Source organism: Mchenga conophoros, linkage group LG3 (genome assembly GCF_057382185.1).
Source record: "Mchenga conophoros isolate Kocher_MC1m ecotype Shallow Benthic linkage group LG3, M_conophoros_male_GT1.1, whole genome shotgun sequence".
In the NCBI taxonomy this organism is placed as follows: Eukaryota; Metazoa; Chordata; class Actinopteri; order Cichliformes; family Cichlidae; genus Mchenga; species Mchenga conophoros.
In genome coordinates this window covers 13,154,927-13,174,250 of record NC_140528.1, presented here as the reverse complement: position 1 = coordinate 13,174,250, position 19,324 = coordinate 13,154,927, and the positions used below count along the sequence as shown (strand labels likewise).

Genomic DNA, 19,324 nt, shown 5'->3' with positions numbered 1-19,324 from the left:
CTAGCTAGGATGATGCTAGCAGCTAATGCTAATTTGACGTGAATTAGCATTATATTAGTGAGGAGCTAATCCTAAGTAGAATGCCATTAGTGGCAAATTCTAATTATAGATGAAAAAGCATTAGCAGCTAATGCTCATATTGTTTTCCTTTGCTTTGTAAGAATGACAGCAGCTAATGATATGAATTCTACCATTATTAACTATTGCTAATTTGATGTGAATTACCATTCTCCAATAATGGTAACCGTTTTCCCCTCCATTATAACGATGTCAGGAGTTAATGCTAAGTAGTCTGCCATTAGGGGCTAACTCTAATTAGGTGAATAAGAATTAGCAGCTAATGCTAATATTGTTTTCCCTTCCCTTTTAACTATGTGAGCAGCTAATGCTAATTTGATGTGAATTAGCATTATATTATTTAGCAGTTAATGCTAAGTAGGCTGCCATTATTAACTAATGCTACTTTGACGTGAAATAGCATTATGTGCTAATGCTAATACTGTTTTCCCTTACTTTTTAACAATGTGAGCGGCTAATTCTAAGTACGCTGTTGTAAATAGCTAATGCTAATTTAGTGTGAATTAGCATTATTTAGTAATGCTAACACTGTTTTCTCTTACTTATTAAAAATGATAGTAGCTAATACTAATACTCTTTTCCGTTGGGTAATAACAATGTGAGGAGTTAATGCTAAGTAGGCTGCTTTTAGCGGCTTATTCTAATTAGGGGTGAATAATTATCAGCAGCTAATGCTAATACCGTTTTCTCTTTCCTTATAACAATATGAGCAGCTAATGCTAATTTGATGTGAATTAGCATTATATTAGTGAGGAGATAATGCTAAGTAGGCTACCATTAGCAGCTAAAGCTAATTTGAGGTGAATAAGCATTAGTAGCTAACGCTACTGTCACTACCCGATCCGTACCGGAAACCCGATAGGTACCCCGCATGCGTAAATCTTACGTCACATCCTCTCTTTGCCAACATTGCGACATTCAATATATTTGAATGATACGGTTAGCGCCCAGTTAGCTCCTAGCATTTCTCAACAGCTGTGCCTCCTTTTCGACCAGCGGGACATTTAAACAATGGATAATCCATATACAAACAAATTCATGCTTTCCTCCTTAAGAGAGAGCGTTCCCCGATTGAACAACAGCGCCATAAAATAAGAAGAATGGTGCCTAATGACAGAGTTAATAATACAGACTTTACAATATGTCACGTGAAGATTCAGCAGCCAGATGAAGTGTTTACTGGCAATTGACAGTGATAGCGGACATTATCATCACTTTTCCAACAATCCTCTCCACACAGACAAGCATAAACACACTCGATTATCACTAAATCAAATTTAACACACGTTTGTAATGACGCTAATTCAGTTTACAATAGGGTTTATTCGCTCAGTCAGCAGGTGGTGGTATCCTCGTACACTGGGGAGTACACTGCCATTAAACGAACAGAAGAAGAAGAAAACCCCTGCACATACGCGGTACGGATCGGGTAGACCCGATTTGTACGGTCCGACTTTGCACATGCACAGTAATGATCGGGAGTCCCGATCTGTCACTGTCTTTTTATTTTTTTGTTTTTGTCTACATTATATTAAATGTTTCATTATCGGAAACATTTTAAGAGATACTTGTTATTCTTAAGATCTTAACAGATACTCTGACCTGTAACTATTGTAAAATGCTTCGACCAGAAGTAGACACCTTTCGCGCATGCGGGGTATGGATCGGGTTTCCGATACGGATCGGGTAGTGACAGCTAATACCCTTTTATCTTGTGTTATAATGATGTGGGACATTAATGCTAAATTGGCTTCCATGAGTGAGTCCTTTCCCTTGCATTATAAAGATGTGAAGAGTTTATGCTATGTAAGCTGCCATTAGCAGCTAATGCTAATACTGTTTTCCCTTGCTTTATACAACTTGAGCAGCTATTGCTAAGTAGGCCACTTTTCTCTGCTAAGGATTTGTGTGACCATGATGGAAACTCTGATAAGCTAATGCTGCTAAGCTAATGCTGTTTATGGGCCCTGTTAGAATCAATATTTTATTCCCATTCTGTTGTTTGAGAACAATAACAGAAAAATGTGCACTTGAGAACAAATTTATTGTGAATTCAGCTGTGAATGTAGATTTTGTCATTATTTAAGCTTCCATTTCCAAATGTTAGCTGACACTTTATTATGTACACTGGCATCTATCTCAGGTACACCTGTGACCTAGATGTTCCTGCAAACAGACTCCTTGGAGACCCCTACATAAATATCCATGTACTATCCAGCTAGACTAGTGTGTCTGTCCCTGAAAATATTCCTGCATGTGTGATTGTTCATGTCTCATCTGCAGGAAACAAACAGGAAGTGAGTGAAAGACACAGGAAATGTTTCCAGCTCTTCCTCCTCTATGAGACATTATTCATACCTGAGAGTCTCCAGTCTCCAGACTGGATCCTTCAGTCCAGCTGACAGCAGCTTCATTCCTGAGAGACCTGGATGATTGTAGCTCAGGTCCAGCTCTCTCAGATGGGAGGGGTTGGAGCTCAGAGCTGAGGCCAGAGAAGTACAGCCTTCCTCTGTGATCAGACAGCCTGACAGACTGCAGACACACAAAACAACAATCTGTCAACAACCGTTTTCTCTTTGTCACAATAACATCTATCCATTTACATCCATTCAATGTAACTTTATTTATAAGTGACAATACCCAACAGACAACAACAGTCATCTGAAGCCGTTTAACAGTGTAAGGTAACAGCATCCAATCTTAGAGAGAAAGCCCCAACCATCAGACAATCCACTGTGAGCAGCACTTGGTGATGGTGGGAAGAAGATCTCCCTTTGACACAAAGATCCTCCCAGTGAAAACAGGCTCCAGGAGGAGCATCTTACATGACTGGTTGCAGGGTGAGGGGAAAGAGAAGAGATGAGCTCAGAGAGATAAGAACAAAACAGAGAGACAAAAGTTAAGGACATGCAGTAGTGACATATAAAAGCATCAGGAGTGAAAAGAGGGGAGAAGAAAGCAGAGCATCATGGGAAGTCCACCAACAGCCTGAGCCTATAGCAGCATAACTAAGAGATGATTCAGGGTCACCTGATCCAGCTCGAAATATAAGCTTTATCAAAAAGGAAAGTTTGAAGCTGATCTTCAAAGTAGAGAGGGTGTCTGTCTCCTGAACTCAAACTGGGAGCTGCTTCCACACCCAGTCCAACATAGCCAGGCTTTCTTTGCTGCTTTGACAAAACCTCAAATCCCAGTCAGAGATGATGAGCATCATCACAGTGATGATCATTTCTCTGTAACCCAGGCTTTCTGCTTCAGGATCTGTGCACGCTCACAGAACAAGGAGACCTTTAAACATCTTTTCACTAAATGGATGGACTGAGCTCAGCCTACAGATGAACTGGTGCCAGAGATCATAAAGAACATCAAACAGTCAAATTCAACACTTTTAATGGAAATATGAGATTAATGCTGCAGACAATCATGAACCTGCTGAATTCATGAACATCAGGAATGCAGCGAGTGGTAAAATAAAGATTTGACCTCAGTGTGCTCAGTGTTCCTGTCTATTCCTAACATATTCCTAACATGATGGCTGCACTTTAGAGCTCTAAAACTGGAACTGAAACAAATTCAAGCCTCAAGACGCAGCATCACAAGAAGAACACATGAGCTGTAGAAAAAGGAGAGATTACCAAAGCCACGGTGTTACAACATGAACCAGCTGTTGGTCTCTCTGGAGACTACTGGACGTAGCTGGGTAACCATGGTTACCTGGGAGTTACAGAAACATGCAGAACATGTGATTCATGTTGCACAGCAGTGGGACATTTGAAATACAGTCAGCACACTCAGTACAGATAGTGCATCAAATATGATGCTGCTGCCAGACGTCTGCCTTTGAACACGTCCCTGCATCGCGCACAACACCAAGGTTGCCATGGCAATCACAGCTAACAGGGACAAAGTGCACAACTGGAAGCCTGCAGGTATATTTAACATGATGTATTTCTCAGTGTCCTGTCTGTGTGTGAGAGACAAACAGCCTCTGTATGTGTGTGTAAATACAGCATGAATATGTAGAGGACATGTTTGTGGATATAAGTAAATGAAAGCTCTGCGTCATTTGAATCTTCTTGTTTCTGTTGCAGGTCTGTGACTGAACTTCTGGGAGGAGAAACGTTGGTTTCATGCTCTGTGATTCTGTGTTTTGTCATCTCTCTCAGGTGATGGAGAGCTCAGATGATGACCCCGCCTACGTGGTCAAATTCAAGTCTACATTCAGAACAGACCTGGAGACACGCAAGCAAAATGCCAACATTGTATATGTGAAAACTGCTGCTGGAGCCAGATTCAAGGAGCTCAAGTGTTTACCCAGATCTTACTGAACTTACTGTAGGAACAGAGGGTTGTTGGAGGGAAACCTGTGGAAGCAACAACATCCGAGCCACCAGAGAAGAAGTTGGCCCTGTTGGTGCTTCATCAGAGTGTGAACAGGAGGAAGACTCAGCTGAGAACAGTGTGGTGGATACAGAGCAGAGCCCACCATCAGTACAGAGGCCTGTCCATTAGAGTGCTGCTCCAAACATGCAGCACATGTACTTGGCCACAGCTGCAACATCTGTACCTGTGAAAGCTTCTTCTCTGTTGCTGCTCATATTGTGCAGAAGAAGAGAGTTTCTTTATCATCAGAAAATGTCAATGAGCTTGTGAGTCTTAGCAGCTGGCTCGGTGCAGAGGAGGAAGAACATGTCAGTCAGAGGAAGATAAATGCAGTTCATGTTGTCAACTCAACCTGGACTGTTGAAAGAGTTTTTCTTTGTCTGGTTTCTGACTGAGATTCTCCAAAGGAAATCCAGCACAAACACACACTTCACACACTCAAAGTCCTGCACAGTAAATGAGCTGATGAGCGTTTGTGCTGCTGCCTGATAACAGAACAATAGTTCTGCTGCTTCCTGTTCTGGAAACACACATTTATAAATGTTCACTTGCTGTTGATCAAAGGTATGTTGGTGGCTCTGGACGCTGAGGGAACTTTGTAAAAAACTAGATCAAATGTTAACGTCCTGGCAGAGGCAAAGAACTTTGATTTGATATTTGATTAGATTCATGTTTCAGCTCAGACTGACAGAAATATTTGAACTGCTGCTGTGTTAAAGGGAACACTGCTGTTAGAAAGCACCTGATCTGTTTCTGCACACTGAATGTTGCACTTCTCATACTGCAGTACTATTAAAATAAGTACACAATGCACTACTTTTGAACTCATGATTGAATGTTGCTGTAACAAAGCCATTAATGTGATTCACAGTGTTCATGGTTTCCCAGCACAACAAATGATTGCACAAGTGTGACTGATCCACTTTGTAATGTGTGTGTAGCCCACACTGTGTGTCACTGTGTCACAGGTGAGTCTGTGTGTCCAGGTTCTATGAGGACAACAGGATATAGTGACTGAGTCCAGCAGCTTAAAGTCTGACTCCATCCTCCATTTAAATAACTCACAGCAACAACTGAATAGCTTTGCCTTTGTGTAGCTGACACTTCATTTTAATGTCCTTCTATTCTGGTTCATCTGGTCTCAGTTTCTATAAGCACACAGGTTTCATCAGGGACTCTATGACCTCAGTGATCTTTGCTGGGCCTTAATGCTCTGAACAAAGCTGCACATCACAAGACTAAATAGAAATCAGTCTTTCATTCTCACTGCTGTTTGACTTCAGCTCTCAATGTCCCACCATAACCCATGGAAAGAATTACTGTCCATCCAGGCTGCTGAACATGAAGCTGAAGAAGGTGGAGTATTGTGAGGGCTGATGGAGATGATGATGAGGAATCCAGGAGCAGTGGGTGGATGGCAGCATCAGCATGAAGGATCAGTGTGAGAACACATCATCATCCACAAAGGAAACCAGTCTGAGTGTCTGACGCTCTTGTTAGAAAGACGCAGTCCCAGCAGTTAGCTTGTCTGCTAGTTAGCTGAGAGCTAACTCACTTGTACATTGAATACCAAACTGTGTAAACCAGGGGTGTCAAACATATGGCCCGTGGGCCAAATCCAGCCCATGAGATAATTTCATATGTCAAATATTGATGAATTTTCAGGCTTGCTGATAATCAATGTGAGCACGGCTGAGATTTTATTCTGATGAGCAAACCATGTGGCCAAACACTTTAAGAGACAGACTGGGATCATACCATTATGTGAAAGAGGACGGAAATGTCCCATAGACAGCAAGGGTAGTGGTAGAGACCAGTACACAGAGAAATGGGAGCTGTATTGAAATGCAAGCATGTCAGGAAAGAGTGAAAAGGCAAAATGAGCAGCATCTGGCTGCATTTCAGTGATATTGGAGACCACAAAGCTGAGTGCAACATTTATACAGGAGATATACAGGAGACGCTGAGAGTAGAACTGATAAAATTAGGAGCTGGCTAAAGTGAGACCCATTTTTATTTCCACCCATTTTCCACTGTGGAGGACAAAAGGTTTCAAACTGGTCCAGGTCTTAAACCTCACGTGTTCTTCCTAATAGCAGTAAATGGATAGAAATAAGGCTTTTATGAAAACACTGAATAAAACTTGCTGCCTTTAAAAAGACTAAATGTACAGTTCAGTATTGAATACTACATAAAATAAACTATATATAAAGTGTGTCTGAATGGCAGAGATGCAGAACTATGTGCATGTAGCACAGAGCCACGGCTCAGTGTCTGAATGAGTCTCACAGACCTGAATGTGCTGTTGAAGCCATTTATAATTATAACGTAATTCTTTACTCGTTTGATCTGCTCCTTACCACAAGCCACCAGACGTAGAAGGTTTTGGACTTTTAACTATATTTTCTTACATTTTACAACTTTTCTTACTGTTAGAAACCTCGTTATGGCCATTCATGCTATACAAAGTAATTAGACATGTGTGGTATCTACAGAAACGTCAGAATCTCAGCTAAAAGTTCACAAAACCATCTCAACAACCACCAAACAGCTGAAACAGCAAGTGAACAGATCACACAAAAAAGATGTAAACACAAATCCCCCTGATCATCTGTTTTTTAAACATGAAGTGTAGTTTTGGACGTTCATTTACTGCTGGTTCAGTGAATTTTGGTTGGACAGTGATGAAACCTGCAGCCTCAGAATCTGTGAGAAGTCTGCTTTCAGCACGCAACAGCATTGTTGTGTTGTGTGCTGTGGATTCACCTCTACAAACTCATCACTGTTTCACCATCATGTTTCTACTTAGACAATAACAAAGGAAGCAGTTCCCAGGAACTACTTCCTGTCTTGTTAACATAAGAGTACGTTGCCCTTCAAAACACCTCCACTTCTCCTCTTATTAGAGGACTGCGTTATTATTAATCTGCTAATTCTGTCAGTTGATGAAAGAAAAATGCTTGATCTCACCTGAGAGTTTCCAGTGTACAGTGTGGACTCTTCAGTCCTTCAGACAGAAGCGTCACGCCTGAATCCTTCAGGTTAATGTTACTCAGGTCCAGCTGTCTCAGATTAGAGGTCTGAGAGCTGAGACCTGAGGCCAGAGCTTCACAGCTTCTCTCTGACAGGTCACAGTGACTCAGTCTGAAAAATAACAGATAAACAATTACAAAAATAAAACACTTATGTTGAAGTGTAATGAGATACTATTATATTTAGCAATATTTCATCTTGTTTTGTCAGGAAACTGAGCACTTATGCAGAACAACATGTGGAGAGAATCAGAGGAGAAGAAGTGAAGAGAGAACAGCAGTAAAACAACACTGAATTGTTCAGTGTGCTTTTGATATCAACAAAATGTGTCAAATTTCTTTATTTTGTATTTGTTTTAGTAGAATTGATGATTATCACTTAGATAACAACCACAGGCCAGGTCTAAATTGCACTTTGGTAACAGTTACACCCAGAAATATTTCAGAAATGTGGACAATTTGTGCTCCATTGTATTCAGTATTGAACAAACTGAGTACCGATGACCACTTAATATTTTTGATATTTTATTTGAGTTGTTCCACCTGATCTGTGTTAACTAGAATAAACATTTAAAAGCTAAAGCTATGATCACATATGTACTTACAGAGCTTTGTTGGAGGCTTTGACCACTGGCAGCAGCCTCAGAAGAGCCTTTTTAAAGGCTCATGTTCTCACTTAGATCATTTATTTCTACTTACATTTCTTTCTGGGAAAAATGGGGATTACTTTGGAAACAGGAAGTATTTTCCCCAATAAGCAGCCCTGGATTAGTAAATCACTCCAGGAGGACGCAGCGCTCTCCATTTGGGCGGAGAAGCTCAGGTGGAAACAGCGGCTCTTCTCAGAGAGGGAGCACGTCTTTGAGGGGACTCGTCTGGCTCTGGGTGGGCCTCGGAGACGCCGCGGTCCTCCACCTACTGCCTCACCTGCATCGGAGCATTCGCCGCGGAGAGTGGGTGTCACAGGCCAAGCTTCGGCCGTTCGCTCTCCCGCTGCTCCGCTCCTCGCTCGCCCGCCAGCCGTGTTACTCACCGGACCTTCAACCTCGCCATGGCAAGCCGGCTCCGCCTCGCACCTCGGCTCAATGGAGGCTCCCGTGCCAGAGGCTCGGCTGTGTACCCCGCCCGCTGCCTCTTCCTGGAGAAGGCGGCGCACACGCCGCCATAACATGGACTGTTTTCAGATGGTGAGTTCCAGCGACCCTCCACATTCGACTCTTCACTTAAAACAAATAGCAAACTTATCCCCAATCCGTGGGGTGTTTCCCTCCTGGAGGAGGATGTAGACTGGGAAGAATTTTTCAGCTCTGCTCCCTCTGAGCTGGGATTCATTAAGGACAATATCCGCACTTCAATACCCTCGACGACCGTTCAATTAAAGACTGTAAATAGTGGTGGCAGGAGGACTAGAATAATCCCAGAGAAACCTTCCAGTATCACACACCCAGTCACCATTTCCACACCCATCATTCAGCCTTTTCCAACCAGCGCAGCGGCCCAGATTCGGCCTTCCTCTTCAGCCGTTTCACCTCCTCAGAGGACTAGGGCCCAGCCTACACCCACACCAGTGCCAGCTCCCAGGAGGAGGGCAGCTGCGACCCAGTCTACCTCCACACCCGCTCCTGTTTCACGGGTGGGGGTGACTGGTGTCCAGCCACCTTCCGTGCCTGTCCCAGCGCCCAGGCTGAGGGCAACCAGAACCCAGCTTGACCTCTCTGGAGGCTTGGAAGAGCTAACCGGTCCATCTGATACTTCACCTCTTCATCCACCTCCTGATCCACCTTTTTAACGCCCTCGCACTATCCCTGGTTAGGCTAGCTGAGGTGTCCCCTGCTCAGGCACCAGCTCTCCTAGCCCAGGCTGTAGCTTTATCTCCCTGTCTAGCCCAGTCTGTAGCTCAGCCGTCAGCCACACCAACCTCAGCTCCGTCGTCACCCTCACCTGCTGTTCAGCTTTCACTCCAGCCAGTTCCCTCACCTGCTGTTCAGCCTTCCCTCCAGTCAGTTCCCTCACCTGCTGTCCAGTCCCCTGTAGTCCAGTCTCCTGCTGCCCTCCAGTCCCCTGTAGTCCAGCCTGCCCCTGTCCAGTCTGTAGTCCAGTCAGCCCAGTCTGCTCCTGTCCTCTCAGTCCAGTCAGCTCAGTCTGCTCCTGTCCTCTCAGTCCAGTCAGTTCAGTCCAGTCAGCCCAGTCTGCTCCTGTCCTCTCAGTCCAGTCAGCTCAGTCTGCTCCTGTCCTCTCAGTCCAGTCAGCTCGGTCTGCTCCTGTCCAGTCACCTGTAGCTCAGTCTGCTCCTGTCCAGTCTCCTGCCCTCCAGTCAGTCCAGTCGCCTCCCGTCCGGCCGTCTGTAGTTCAGTTCCCGGACCTGCAGCCACAGCACCCAGAGCCAGCTGTGAGCTCTCCTGCTCCTCAGCCAGAGGTTTCCGCACCCGCTGGCCCGGCCGCTCTTCAGCCAGAGGCTTCCGCGCCTACTGCCCCTGCCTGTCTCCAGCCAGAGGCTTCCGCGCCTACTGGCCCTGCCTGTCTCCAGCCAGAGGCTTCCGCGCCTACTGGCCCTGCCTGTCTCCAGCCAGAGGCTTCCGCGCCTACTGGCCCTGCCTGTCCTCAGCCAGAGGCTTCCGCGCCTACTGGCCCTGCCTGTCTCCACCCAGAGGCTTCCACGCCTACTGGCCCTGCCCGTCTCCAGCCAGCGGCTTCAGCTTCGCCTGGTCCGGCCTCAGACTCGGCTTCGGCTTCAGCTTCGCCTGGTCCGGCCTCAGACTCGGCTTCGGCTTCTGCTTCGCCTGGTCCGGCCTCAGACTTGGCTTTGGCTTCAGCTTCGCCTGGTCCGGCCTCGGCTTCAGCTTCGCCTGGTCCGGCCTCGGCTTCTGCTTCGCCTGGTCCAGCCTCAGCTTCGCCTGGTCCGGCCTCGGCCTCAGCTTCTGCTTCGCCTGGTCCTACAGCTGCCGCGTCGTCGCGCCAGCCGTGTTCTGGACGTCGTCGCCGGCACCTTCCTCGCGGTCGCCCACCGGACCTGCCCAGTGGCCGCCGCCGCCTTCCTCGCGGCCGCCCACCGGATCGACTTCAGCGTCTCTGCCGGCCACTTGGCCGCCCACCTGAACTGTTTGGGCTGAGCCACTGGCCGCGTGGCCGCCCTCCTGAACTGTCTCTGTTTGAACTCCGTCCCTCCGTCCTGGGCCCCCTCCGCCCACCCTGGTCTGGTTTTCCTTTCTTTCGGCCGTCGGGTGCCGGCCTTTGAAGGGGGGGGGGGGGTACTGTCAGGGTTCCTGGGTCGTTGACCCAGTGTTTTCTGTTTTGTCATGTTCAGTTTATTTTCACATCTATGTTTTCCGTGCCAGCATACCGCCTACGTATTGTGTTCCAGTTATTTCCATGTATCATTAGTCAGACTAAGTTCAGCTGCGTACTCACCGGTTTCTAATCATTCATCACCCAGCGTGTATTTAAGTCCTCAGTTCCTTCCGATCGGGGTCGTGTCATTGATGATGATGTTGTTCCTGTCGTGTGTTCAGTCCAGTCAGTCAGTCAGCCATCCATTCTATCATCTTTTGTCTACATATTCAATAAACCTCGTTCTGCACCAAGAGTCCTGCATGTGGGTCATCCCTTCCTCGCCTCCGCACACGACCCCTGACAGCTGTCTTGTTATGAGGGAGAGAAGAAAAAGATTGAGGCACAGAAACTTGTCAAAAGAGAGATAAAGCAGCTAAAATCAGGGGTAAAAGTAAAGCAGAGGATGAGCTGAATAAAGGACACTCAAGGCTGGCTTGGAAAGGAATGAAGTCCATGGTGGGGATGCAGAACAAGGAGCAAAGATGAATGTGATGCTGAATCAGCAGAAGACTTGGACTCACTGATTCCAGCTTTGATATCATTGATTTCAATGAAGCGCTTTGTGATTGTAGCAAAGGGCTGGTAGCTCTGAGAGTCCCACTGATGAGGTGTTTGTGAAGGTTCGCAGTCATCTAAAGAGCTTAGAAAAAAGGCATCTGGACTTCTTTAAGTTTCTTGAAGACGTTTCACCTTTCACCTCTGTTATGGCCCTGTCCATAATCTGTTTTGGTGGCTGTTGTTGTCTGTGCCTTTAAGTTTTGCAGGTCCCGGGGTGGATGAGCTGACGGCTGCTGATTGGTCCCCTGGCCATGTGATCCTCTTCAAATCCCTCACCAGCAGTTGTCCTGGGGCAGCCACTGACAGCAGCAGCAGACCTGACCCTGGTCTCCAAAACCTGAAACATTTGTGCCTGTGACTTTGTGCGACTTTTCGGAGTTTTGTATATAGTGTGTACATTAGTTTTCATTGTAAATAGCACATTGTAAATAGCACTGCAACAGAAGGGGTGAGCTGCCTTATTGTTTTTCCTTGCACTGTTTTCTCCTGTTTATTTCAGTTAGGGAGTTAGGTGTAGCGCTTGTCTTTTGTTTGATGTTTGATTTCACATAGGGTTTTAGATAACACCTCCTCCTGACTTAGCTTGTTTTGTTTGTTATTTTGACCTTTCTTCACCCCGGAGCTTCATTTTTGCAGTGTAGAAAAATAAATCATGATTCACTAAGAAATTGGTTTCCCTTTGTGTATGGTTTTCGGGACCAGGGCGGGGCAATCCTTCCAAATTGATGAGTACACAGACTCAGTCTGTGGATTTATCAGGAAATGCGTGGAAGATGTCGTCCCATCCAGAACAGTTAAATCCTTCCCAAATCAAAAACCCTGGATTAACGGAGATGTTCGCGTGGCACTGGCGGCACGGAACACCGCCTTTGCCTCCGCGAACACATCGGACTACAAACACGCACATTACCAACTCCGGAAGACGATCAAAGCAGCCAAACGTGAGTACAGGGACAGGGTGGAGCAACAGTTTGACAACCCTCGGAGTATGTGGCAGGGACTAAACACGATCGCAGACTTTAGAGGGAAAACCAGCACACCGCAGACCACGGCCTCTCTGTGTGAGGATCTAAACGTATTCTACGCTAGATTCGACACAGCGAACACCATGAGACCGGACAGTGTGCGCACTGCGGATGACGTCAGTGCGCACACTGTGTCTGAGGAGGATGTGCGGAAGTGCTTCAGGAAGGTGAACGCGCGCAAAGCTACTGGTCCGGACGGGATTCCCGGCCGCGTCCTCAAGTCATGCGCGGCTCAGCTGGCTGGAGTGTTCAGAGCCAGAAGTTAGGGCCCCCTTGTCAGGTTTATGGAGACATGGCGCTTGTGAACAATTCAACCAGAAACTTGCCTTAACATATCCAATCATGTTGACCTATAACTTTCTTCCGACCGCTGCATGTGGAGAATCGATCCAGGTCTGTTTATTTTCCACCTGAAGAAACACAACTGAGACATTTTATTATTATCATGGGTACTTAAACTACCAGTTTCCCGCTCTCTGGTCAGAAATACCAGCTTATGTCCTGTGTATAAGTGTAAGCAGGTCTTCATCGCTGTTCCTATGTACTTTTGTTAATGTTCAGTGGGTGTAAGCTGCTTTCTTCATTGCCTCTGTATGTCATAATCAGGTTTAATTCATGCATCGTTTCACTGATTTCTTAATTCAAAACTATCTCACTTCTGATTCTTTCCAGAAATAATTTCACATGTAACACTTTGTGTATGTGTGTTTTCCATTCAGTCATGTAATTGTCAGTTATTTTCTTTCTTCTTTTTTACCTTCTTTTTGTTTACCTCTTTAGTTTTCTGGTGGACATCTCTAAACACCATCATGAGTTCAGGCTTTCGTTTCAATCCAATTATACCCTGTATTCTTACAGTCAAACTCGTCCGGCTTCACCTCTCAATGGTCCCTGTCCTCTTCTCTCAGTGTCCTTTGGTTGTCTTGAATTCTCCAGCAAACACAGTCCGTTGCTTCTCCGTTTCTCTTCAGTATCTTCCTTCTGGATTAAGTCCCAGCCTGGCCAAATATCACATTCAGTGGCTTTGAACTGTCATGTCACACTGTTCTTTACCAGCCTGCAGTCCACCGTGCATTTTTCATCACGTGGTTTCTTCTTCTCTGTTGATCTCTTTCAAGATTACTCCAAGCATGGCAAATCTGACAATCAGTGTCCAGTGCTTTCCCACCGTTCAACTGCCCAGCCTGTACTTCACAGTCCATGTTTCCATCTCGTAGTTCCCTACATGCTGCGGCTGATGTCACCAGTCGACAGTGTCAATGGTTCAGTAGCACTGACTTTTGCCTGCTATTAATTCTTCTCAAATCCACGATGTTCTGTTGGTCTTCATCAGGAGATTAACTGTCCTTTGAGCTTCTTCTCCAGATGGGGACAAGTGGGAGGTCAAGCTGTAAAAATTTTAAGCCAAAATCTGGCCTGTTTTCTCCCAATTATGCTACTCTACTGGTTTTGGCGCCGTACTCCAAATTCCAGGTTGAGAGAAGTCCACCTTTATTTATCTGTAACCTGTATTGACACACTAAAACATACAATTAATATCCTTTTCATTTCTTTTCTTAAAACCTCCATTCGCTTCATGCCCATTCAACATTAAAGAAACAGAGAAAAAATAGTTTTGCACTTTTTCCCTTAATAAATGGACACACGCGCTGCCCCCCTCCTTGCAGCTGCTCGAGACAGAGAGAGACCCACACTTTTCCTTTTTTCTTCCTACGCTCTATCTGCCCAGAGTTTACCTCATCTCTTTCCTTATATGGGCATGCACACTTCCTGTCTCACACACACACACAGCCCCCACCTTTTCTTTCTCAACACAGAGTGCGTGGCCGCGGCTCTCATGAAAAAACAGTTTTCCCCTATCTCTCTTTCTCTGTGCTCATACACACACACTGCCCCCCTCCTTGCAGCTCCTTGAGACAGAGAGAGAGAGAGAGAGAGAGAGACACACTTTTCCTTTTTTCTCCACCACACACACACACTCGGCCCCCACCTTTTCTTTCTCTCACAGAGGAGCGCAGTTTCTCTACTCTTCTCTTTTTTTAAAAATATAAAACCACACACACTCAGCTTCTGAATCAAATCATTTTCACAAACACACGCAGTTATAATCAATGTAAGCACTTTACAGAGCCGATTAAATAATTTCACACTTTATTTATATACTCAGGCCTGTATCCACACGACAAAAAAAACACCAGATGCCAAGACCAGGTACTCTCTGTACCGGTACTCCTAAGTTTTTGACTAATTTAAACGTATCTAAACCCAGGCCGCGCCTTGCTGGTCAATATCCGCTTCGGGAACGCCCTCCCGAGAGCGGTCAGATTTCTAGGCCCTACTTAATTTATAACCGCTTCCCGCAGCTGCTAGGGAGCTCCACGTTCGGCGCTAGTATCCAACCCACGCCTTTCGCTTTACTTAAAACTCACAAGCCAGCCACGTTGAATGGTCACGGTCGGGTCTCACCCCTCACCCAAACAATGCAGTATAAAAGGCAATCACTCGTAGATTGCCTAGCCTGTTAACGGGAGTTCGAATTCCCGCGGAAGGCCACTCCGGGCTAAAAATAACCACGCGTCCGCGGCTATCGGTCGTTGCCAAACGCTGAACACAACTGCACTCCTCGGATCCGAGCCCCGGTCCTAAAACTAATTTATATGTTTTAAAAGCATCACCTGTTGGCCCTTAGCCCACAGTTATTAATTACCTGACGCCCGAAACTGCGTTTCTGCTGGTCAATCTGACCAAATACCCTAACCTAAAACCTTGCCTGACTGACGTCACAGTCAACAAATATAACACCTCAATTTAAGCCCATACCATATTCACTTAAACACACAACCTATTAACTTAAAATTCACCCCAGAATTAACAGCACTAAATTTTATCAGTCAAATATTCCCCAAACTTTTATCACTAATTACCCCAAAGTGACCACGGACACAGATCAGAAGCTCTACTGAGTGAAGATTTAATTTAGCTTAATTTCCAATTCAGCACCTTTGGACATCAATCAACAGGCGGTGCTTACCTCCTATTTCGGGGCCCATCACTCAGTCGACCTCCTGGCCGTCCGTCTGTTTGACTATACCTCACTATACCTCAGCCAAACTCCATTTGTCCCTCCTCAAACCGGGTTTCGGCACCAAAATGTCGTGGTTCGAATTTTGAGGAAGAGACATACGACTGAAAGTCCATAGTGGGTCAATAAATTATTTTATTAAAACACACAGTAGTACCGTGTGGGAAGAGCCGGACGACTTCCTCGTCTGTCCCAAAGACAGAAAGCTTTATACCTATTATGATGTCAGAAGAATTCCCCTATCTCCTATGTTCAAAACAACCCTTTCCCGTAATTATAAAACAGATGTTTCCACTCATGTTTCCTGGGAATCTAACCAATTGTGTACCTAACCGTGTGTATTTTGTGAGATTGTGGCTCCAGGCTAAAAAGAGTTCAACTGTCCTGATGTGACCCTGGTCCGCCTGGAACCACAGCCATGCTGGTGGTTTCTAACTGATCTATTTTAATGTTAATTCAAATGATACATGATAATATTTAATGATAAAACTGATACAGACTAATGAAGTAATGATGAAATAATGACAGTGCATGTAAATGATATCACAGTGACATTAAAAACATGTTTTTCTTGACACAGGGAAGACCTGGACATCAACTCTGTCAGGCTGCCTGAGTCCTCTCACCCACAGCAGCTCAGAACTCTGCATTATCTACTGAGAAAGACTCAGAAGATCAGGGATCAGAAGTTCTACAAAGAGTAGAACCAGACTTCCTGTATAGAGGTGTGTGGGCCTACTGATCCACAGTGTCAGCACAACTTTCACATCATATTCATCTCAGCACAACTAAAACATGTGACTGACCTCAGAGTTTCAAATCGACATCGTGGATTCTCCAGAAGAACAGACAGCTGCTTCACTCCTGAATCCTGCAGGTTGTTGCAGTCTACATTCAGGTCCAGCACTCTGGGATACGAGGGGTTGGACTTCAGTGCTGCTGCCAGATAATCACAGCTGATTTCTGACAAACCACAGCCAAACAATCTGTATAAAGAATGAAAGATGTAAGTTTATTAGACAAAGTGTGAGCTTGAAATTATTCAGTGTTTCATCATCTGTTCAGAGCTGAAGAAGGTTCAGAATGTAGAAGTCCAACACCTTTTTCCAGTCACATTATTAAAGCAGACAAACTACAAGCTCATTTTCATTCCAACAAGTCATCTTCTGACCCTTTATTATTATTGTTATTATTGAATATTTTTGGAGGATGTGTAAATTATGCTCAAATATGTGACAGACATTTCATCCCATGTCAGTTTGGCCTCATCCTGGGCCGGATTATCCAGCACACACTCTGACCACAGGCCCAGGGGCCACGCACAGCTGGGCTCCATCCAAGAGACAGGAAACAAACCAACACAATAACAAAAAGCACCATGTGATCTTCTTACATCTTCAAGACAAACATACATTCCAAACTTTCTTTCATTTCTTTTTTTTTAAATAAAGCTCTGACTTGTATTATGAGTCTGTGGTCTGGGAGAGAGTGCTGTAACTCTGTCTGCAAAATACAGTAAATAATGACCAATGTTGGGCAATTAATTATATAGTTACTTCTTCAAAAAAGTTACTGTGTTTTGAAAACAACAAAGTTTTTTTTTGCAGCTGTTTACCTAAAAATGCAGCCAAGGTGTTTTTTTAAATAAACCTTTTAAACTATTTACAGAACAATCAGCTGTTCTGCATCAAATCTGATGGCACATAAATTATTTGTGTCACTCCAAAAAATAATTTCTGTCCACTATGAGATAAAGGAGAACAACAGCCTGATACCTGCAGGCCTGACAACAGGAGATGTATAACTGCTGTAACACCTGTAACATTCAACAGTCGCTTGAATGTCAGTATAATATCAGCCTGATGTCTGCAGTTTAGTGTCAGCACAACTTTCACATCATATTCATCTATTCATCTCAGCACAACTAAAACATGCTGACTGACCTCAGAGTTTCAAGTCCACATCCTGGACTTTCCAGGAAACCACACAGATGCTTCACTCCTGAATCCTGCAGCTTGTTGTTGTTACTCAGGTCCAGCTGTCTCAGATGGGAGGGGTTGGACTTCAGTGCTGCTGCCAGATAATCACAGCTGATCTCTGACAAACCACAGTCCCACAATCTGTATAAAGAATGAAAGATGTAAGTTTATTAGACAAAGTGTGAGCTTGAAATCATTCAGTGTTTCATCATCTGTTCAGAGCTGAAGAAGGTTCAGAATGTAGAAGTTTAGAAAATGGAAACTCCAAACAGCTGAAGCCAACAGGAAGCAGCTTCAAACAAACACAACAAGAGAAAAAACTCTGAATGTTTCACATTAAAGTCGTACATTTATCATAAAAACAGGACAAAGACTTGAAAAAGTCGTGTTTTCCCTTCCAGGAACCACAAGGCTTCACTTTTAAAGGTGAAGTGTGAAAGAAATGGACATATTTGAAGTCCAACACCTTTTTCCAGTCACATTATTAAAGCAGACAAACTACAAGATCATTTTCATTCCAACAAGTCATCTTCTGACCTGGACTAACAACACTGGTCTCTATGTGCAGCTGGCTGTGAGACCAGTGCTCAGGGAGCGTCTACAAAGTGCAACACTGAAAGAACATCACACACTAATTTGCTTCCAGCACTTTCACACAAACATCTACTGTCATTATTGTCACCAAACTCTGTGGATCCTTTATTGCAAATTCAAATGGGATCAAATGGTCAGACAAAAGAGGGTTATGAGGAAATATGATGAAATGTTGTGTATTAGCAGCAAGTTATTGAATGATTTTCCTCAGAAACCAAACAAAATGATTGACAAACATGTTTTTACAAACTCAGTGTTGGACTTGGATCAGCAGGATAAGCTGATGTTTAAAGGCATTTGAGTCTCGCTGTATGAGAGTCCAGTTATTACTCAATATTTATGGATGATGTTCTTTCAGTGTTGCACTTTGTAGACTTTCCCTGAGCCTCACAGCCAGCTGCACATGGACCAGCTGACATTACCCAGCATTAGAGGCGGGTGTAAAAAAATGGATTTTAATATTTAAATGGTTTTAATTTGAATAAAGCGATGTTGATTCATTCAATCCTGAATCGATTTTTAATATAAATGTATTTTGCCAGAATCTCAGGTTAAAGCTCCCAAAAGTATTTCAACAACAAACAGATAAAACAGTAAATAAGAGCAGCTAAACACACAAAGATGGAAACACAGAGCGTGGATCGTTCACTCGACGGCACGTACACGGACACGCGTCGGGGCTGAAAGTGGACAGCTCACAGATCCTGAAGCTGCAGGTTTCATCTGTCTCCAACCAAAACTGAGTGAAGCAGCAGCAGAAGAAGATCCAAACTACGCTTTACGTTTGATGAACATCGTCATGAATTCTCTCTGACTTTGACCTTTACTTCCTGCACAGCTCTCTCTCTCTCAGTGTACTTCAAGAACAGTTTACCTTCAAAAATCTGCTTTCTGCATTATTCACTGCTTATTACGCACCAGTCTGCTGTTGTGTCCACTGCTGTCGGCCTCCGAAAACAAAGCCTCATTTCTGCTGTTCAATACTGAAGAAATTTAAACCTTTTAAAATGATGACAGATTACAAACTCTCAGCTGTGTCTGTAATCAAACCTCTGTAACTTTGCTTCACTTCAGCAGCATCAGGTCATGTTCACATGTTGATTCATGGTGTGCTTCAGTTTTTGATAGACTGCAGAAGATTTTGAAGGTTATCTGCTATAAAAAGCCAGAACAGGAAAATCTGCTTCATGTGTTTCCGTTTGATCTTCAGTGACTTTGACACAAAGGCCTCTGCTGTGATGATCACACCTCTGATCAAGTCTC

At 44.5% G+C, this 19,324-nt stretch overlaps 1 protein-coding gene across 1 annotated transcript in view; it reads right to left on the bottom strand.

Moving 5' to 3' along the window:
* The window catches only part of LOC146577311 (NACHT, LRR and PYD domains-containing protein 3-like), a 38,483-nt gene that overhangs the window by 2,594 nt on the left and 16,565 nt on the right, over nucleotides 1–19,324 (bottom strand). The window contains exons 11-14 of the mRNA XM_085253113.1: nucleotides 17,432–17,608; nucleotides 16,295–16,474; nucleotides 7,432–7,605; nucleotides 2,437–2,610 (exon numbers count right to left, since the gene is read on the bottom strand). Of these exons, the coding sequence (XP_085109239.1) occupies nucleotides 2,437–2,610; nucleotides 7,432–7,605; nucleotides 16,295–16,474; nucleotides 17,432–17,608 (705 nt within the window). The remainder of the gene's footprint in view (nucleotides 1–2,436; nucleotides 2,611–7,431; nucleotides 7,606–16,294; nucleotides 16,475–17,431; nucleotides 17,609–19,324) is intronic.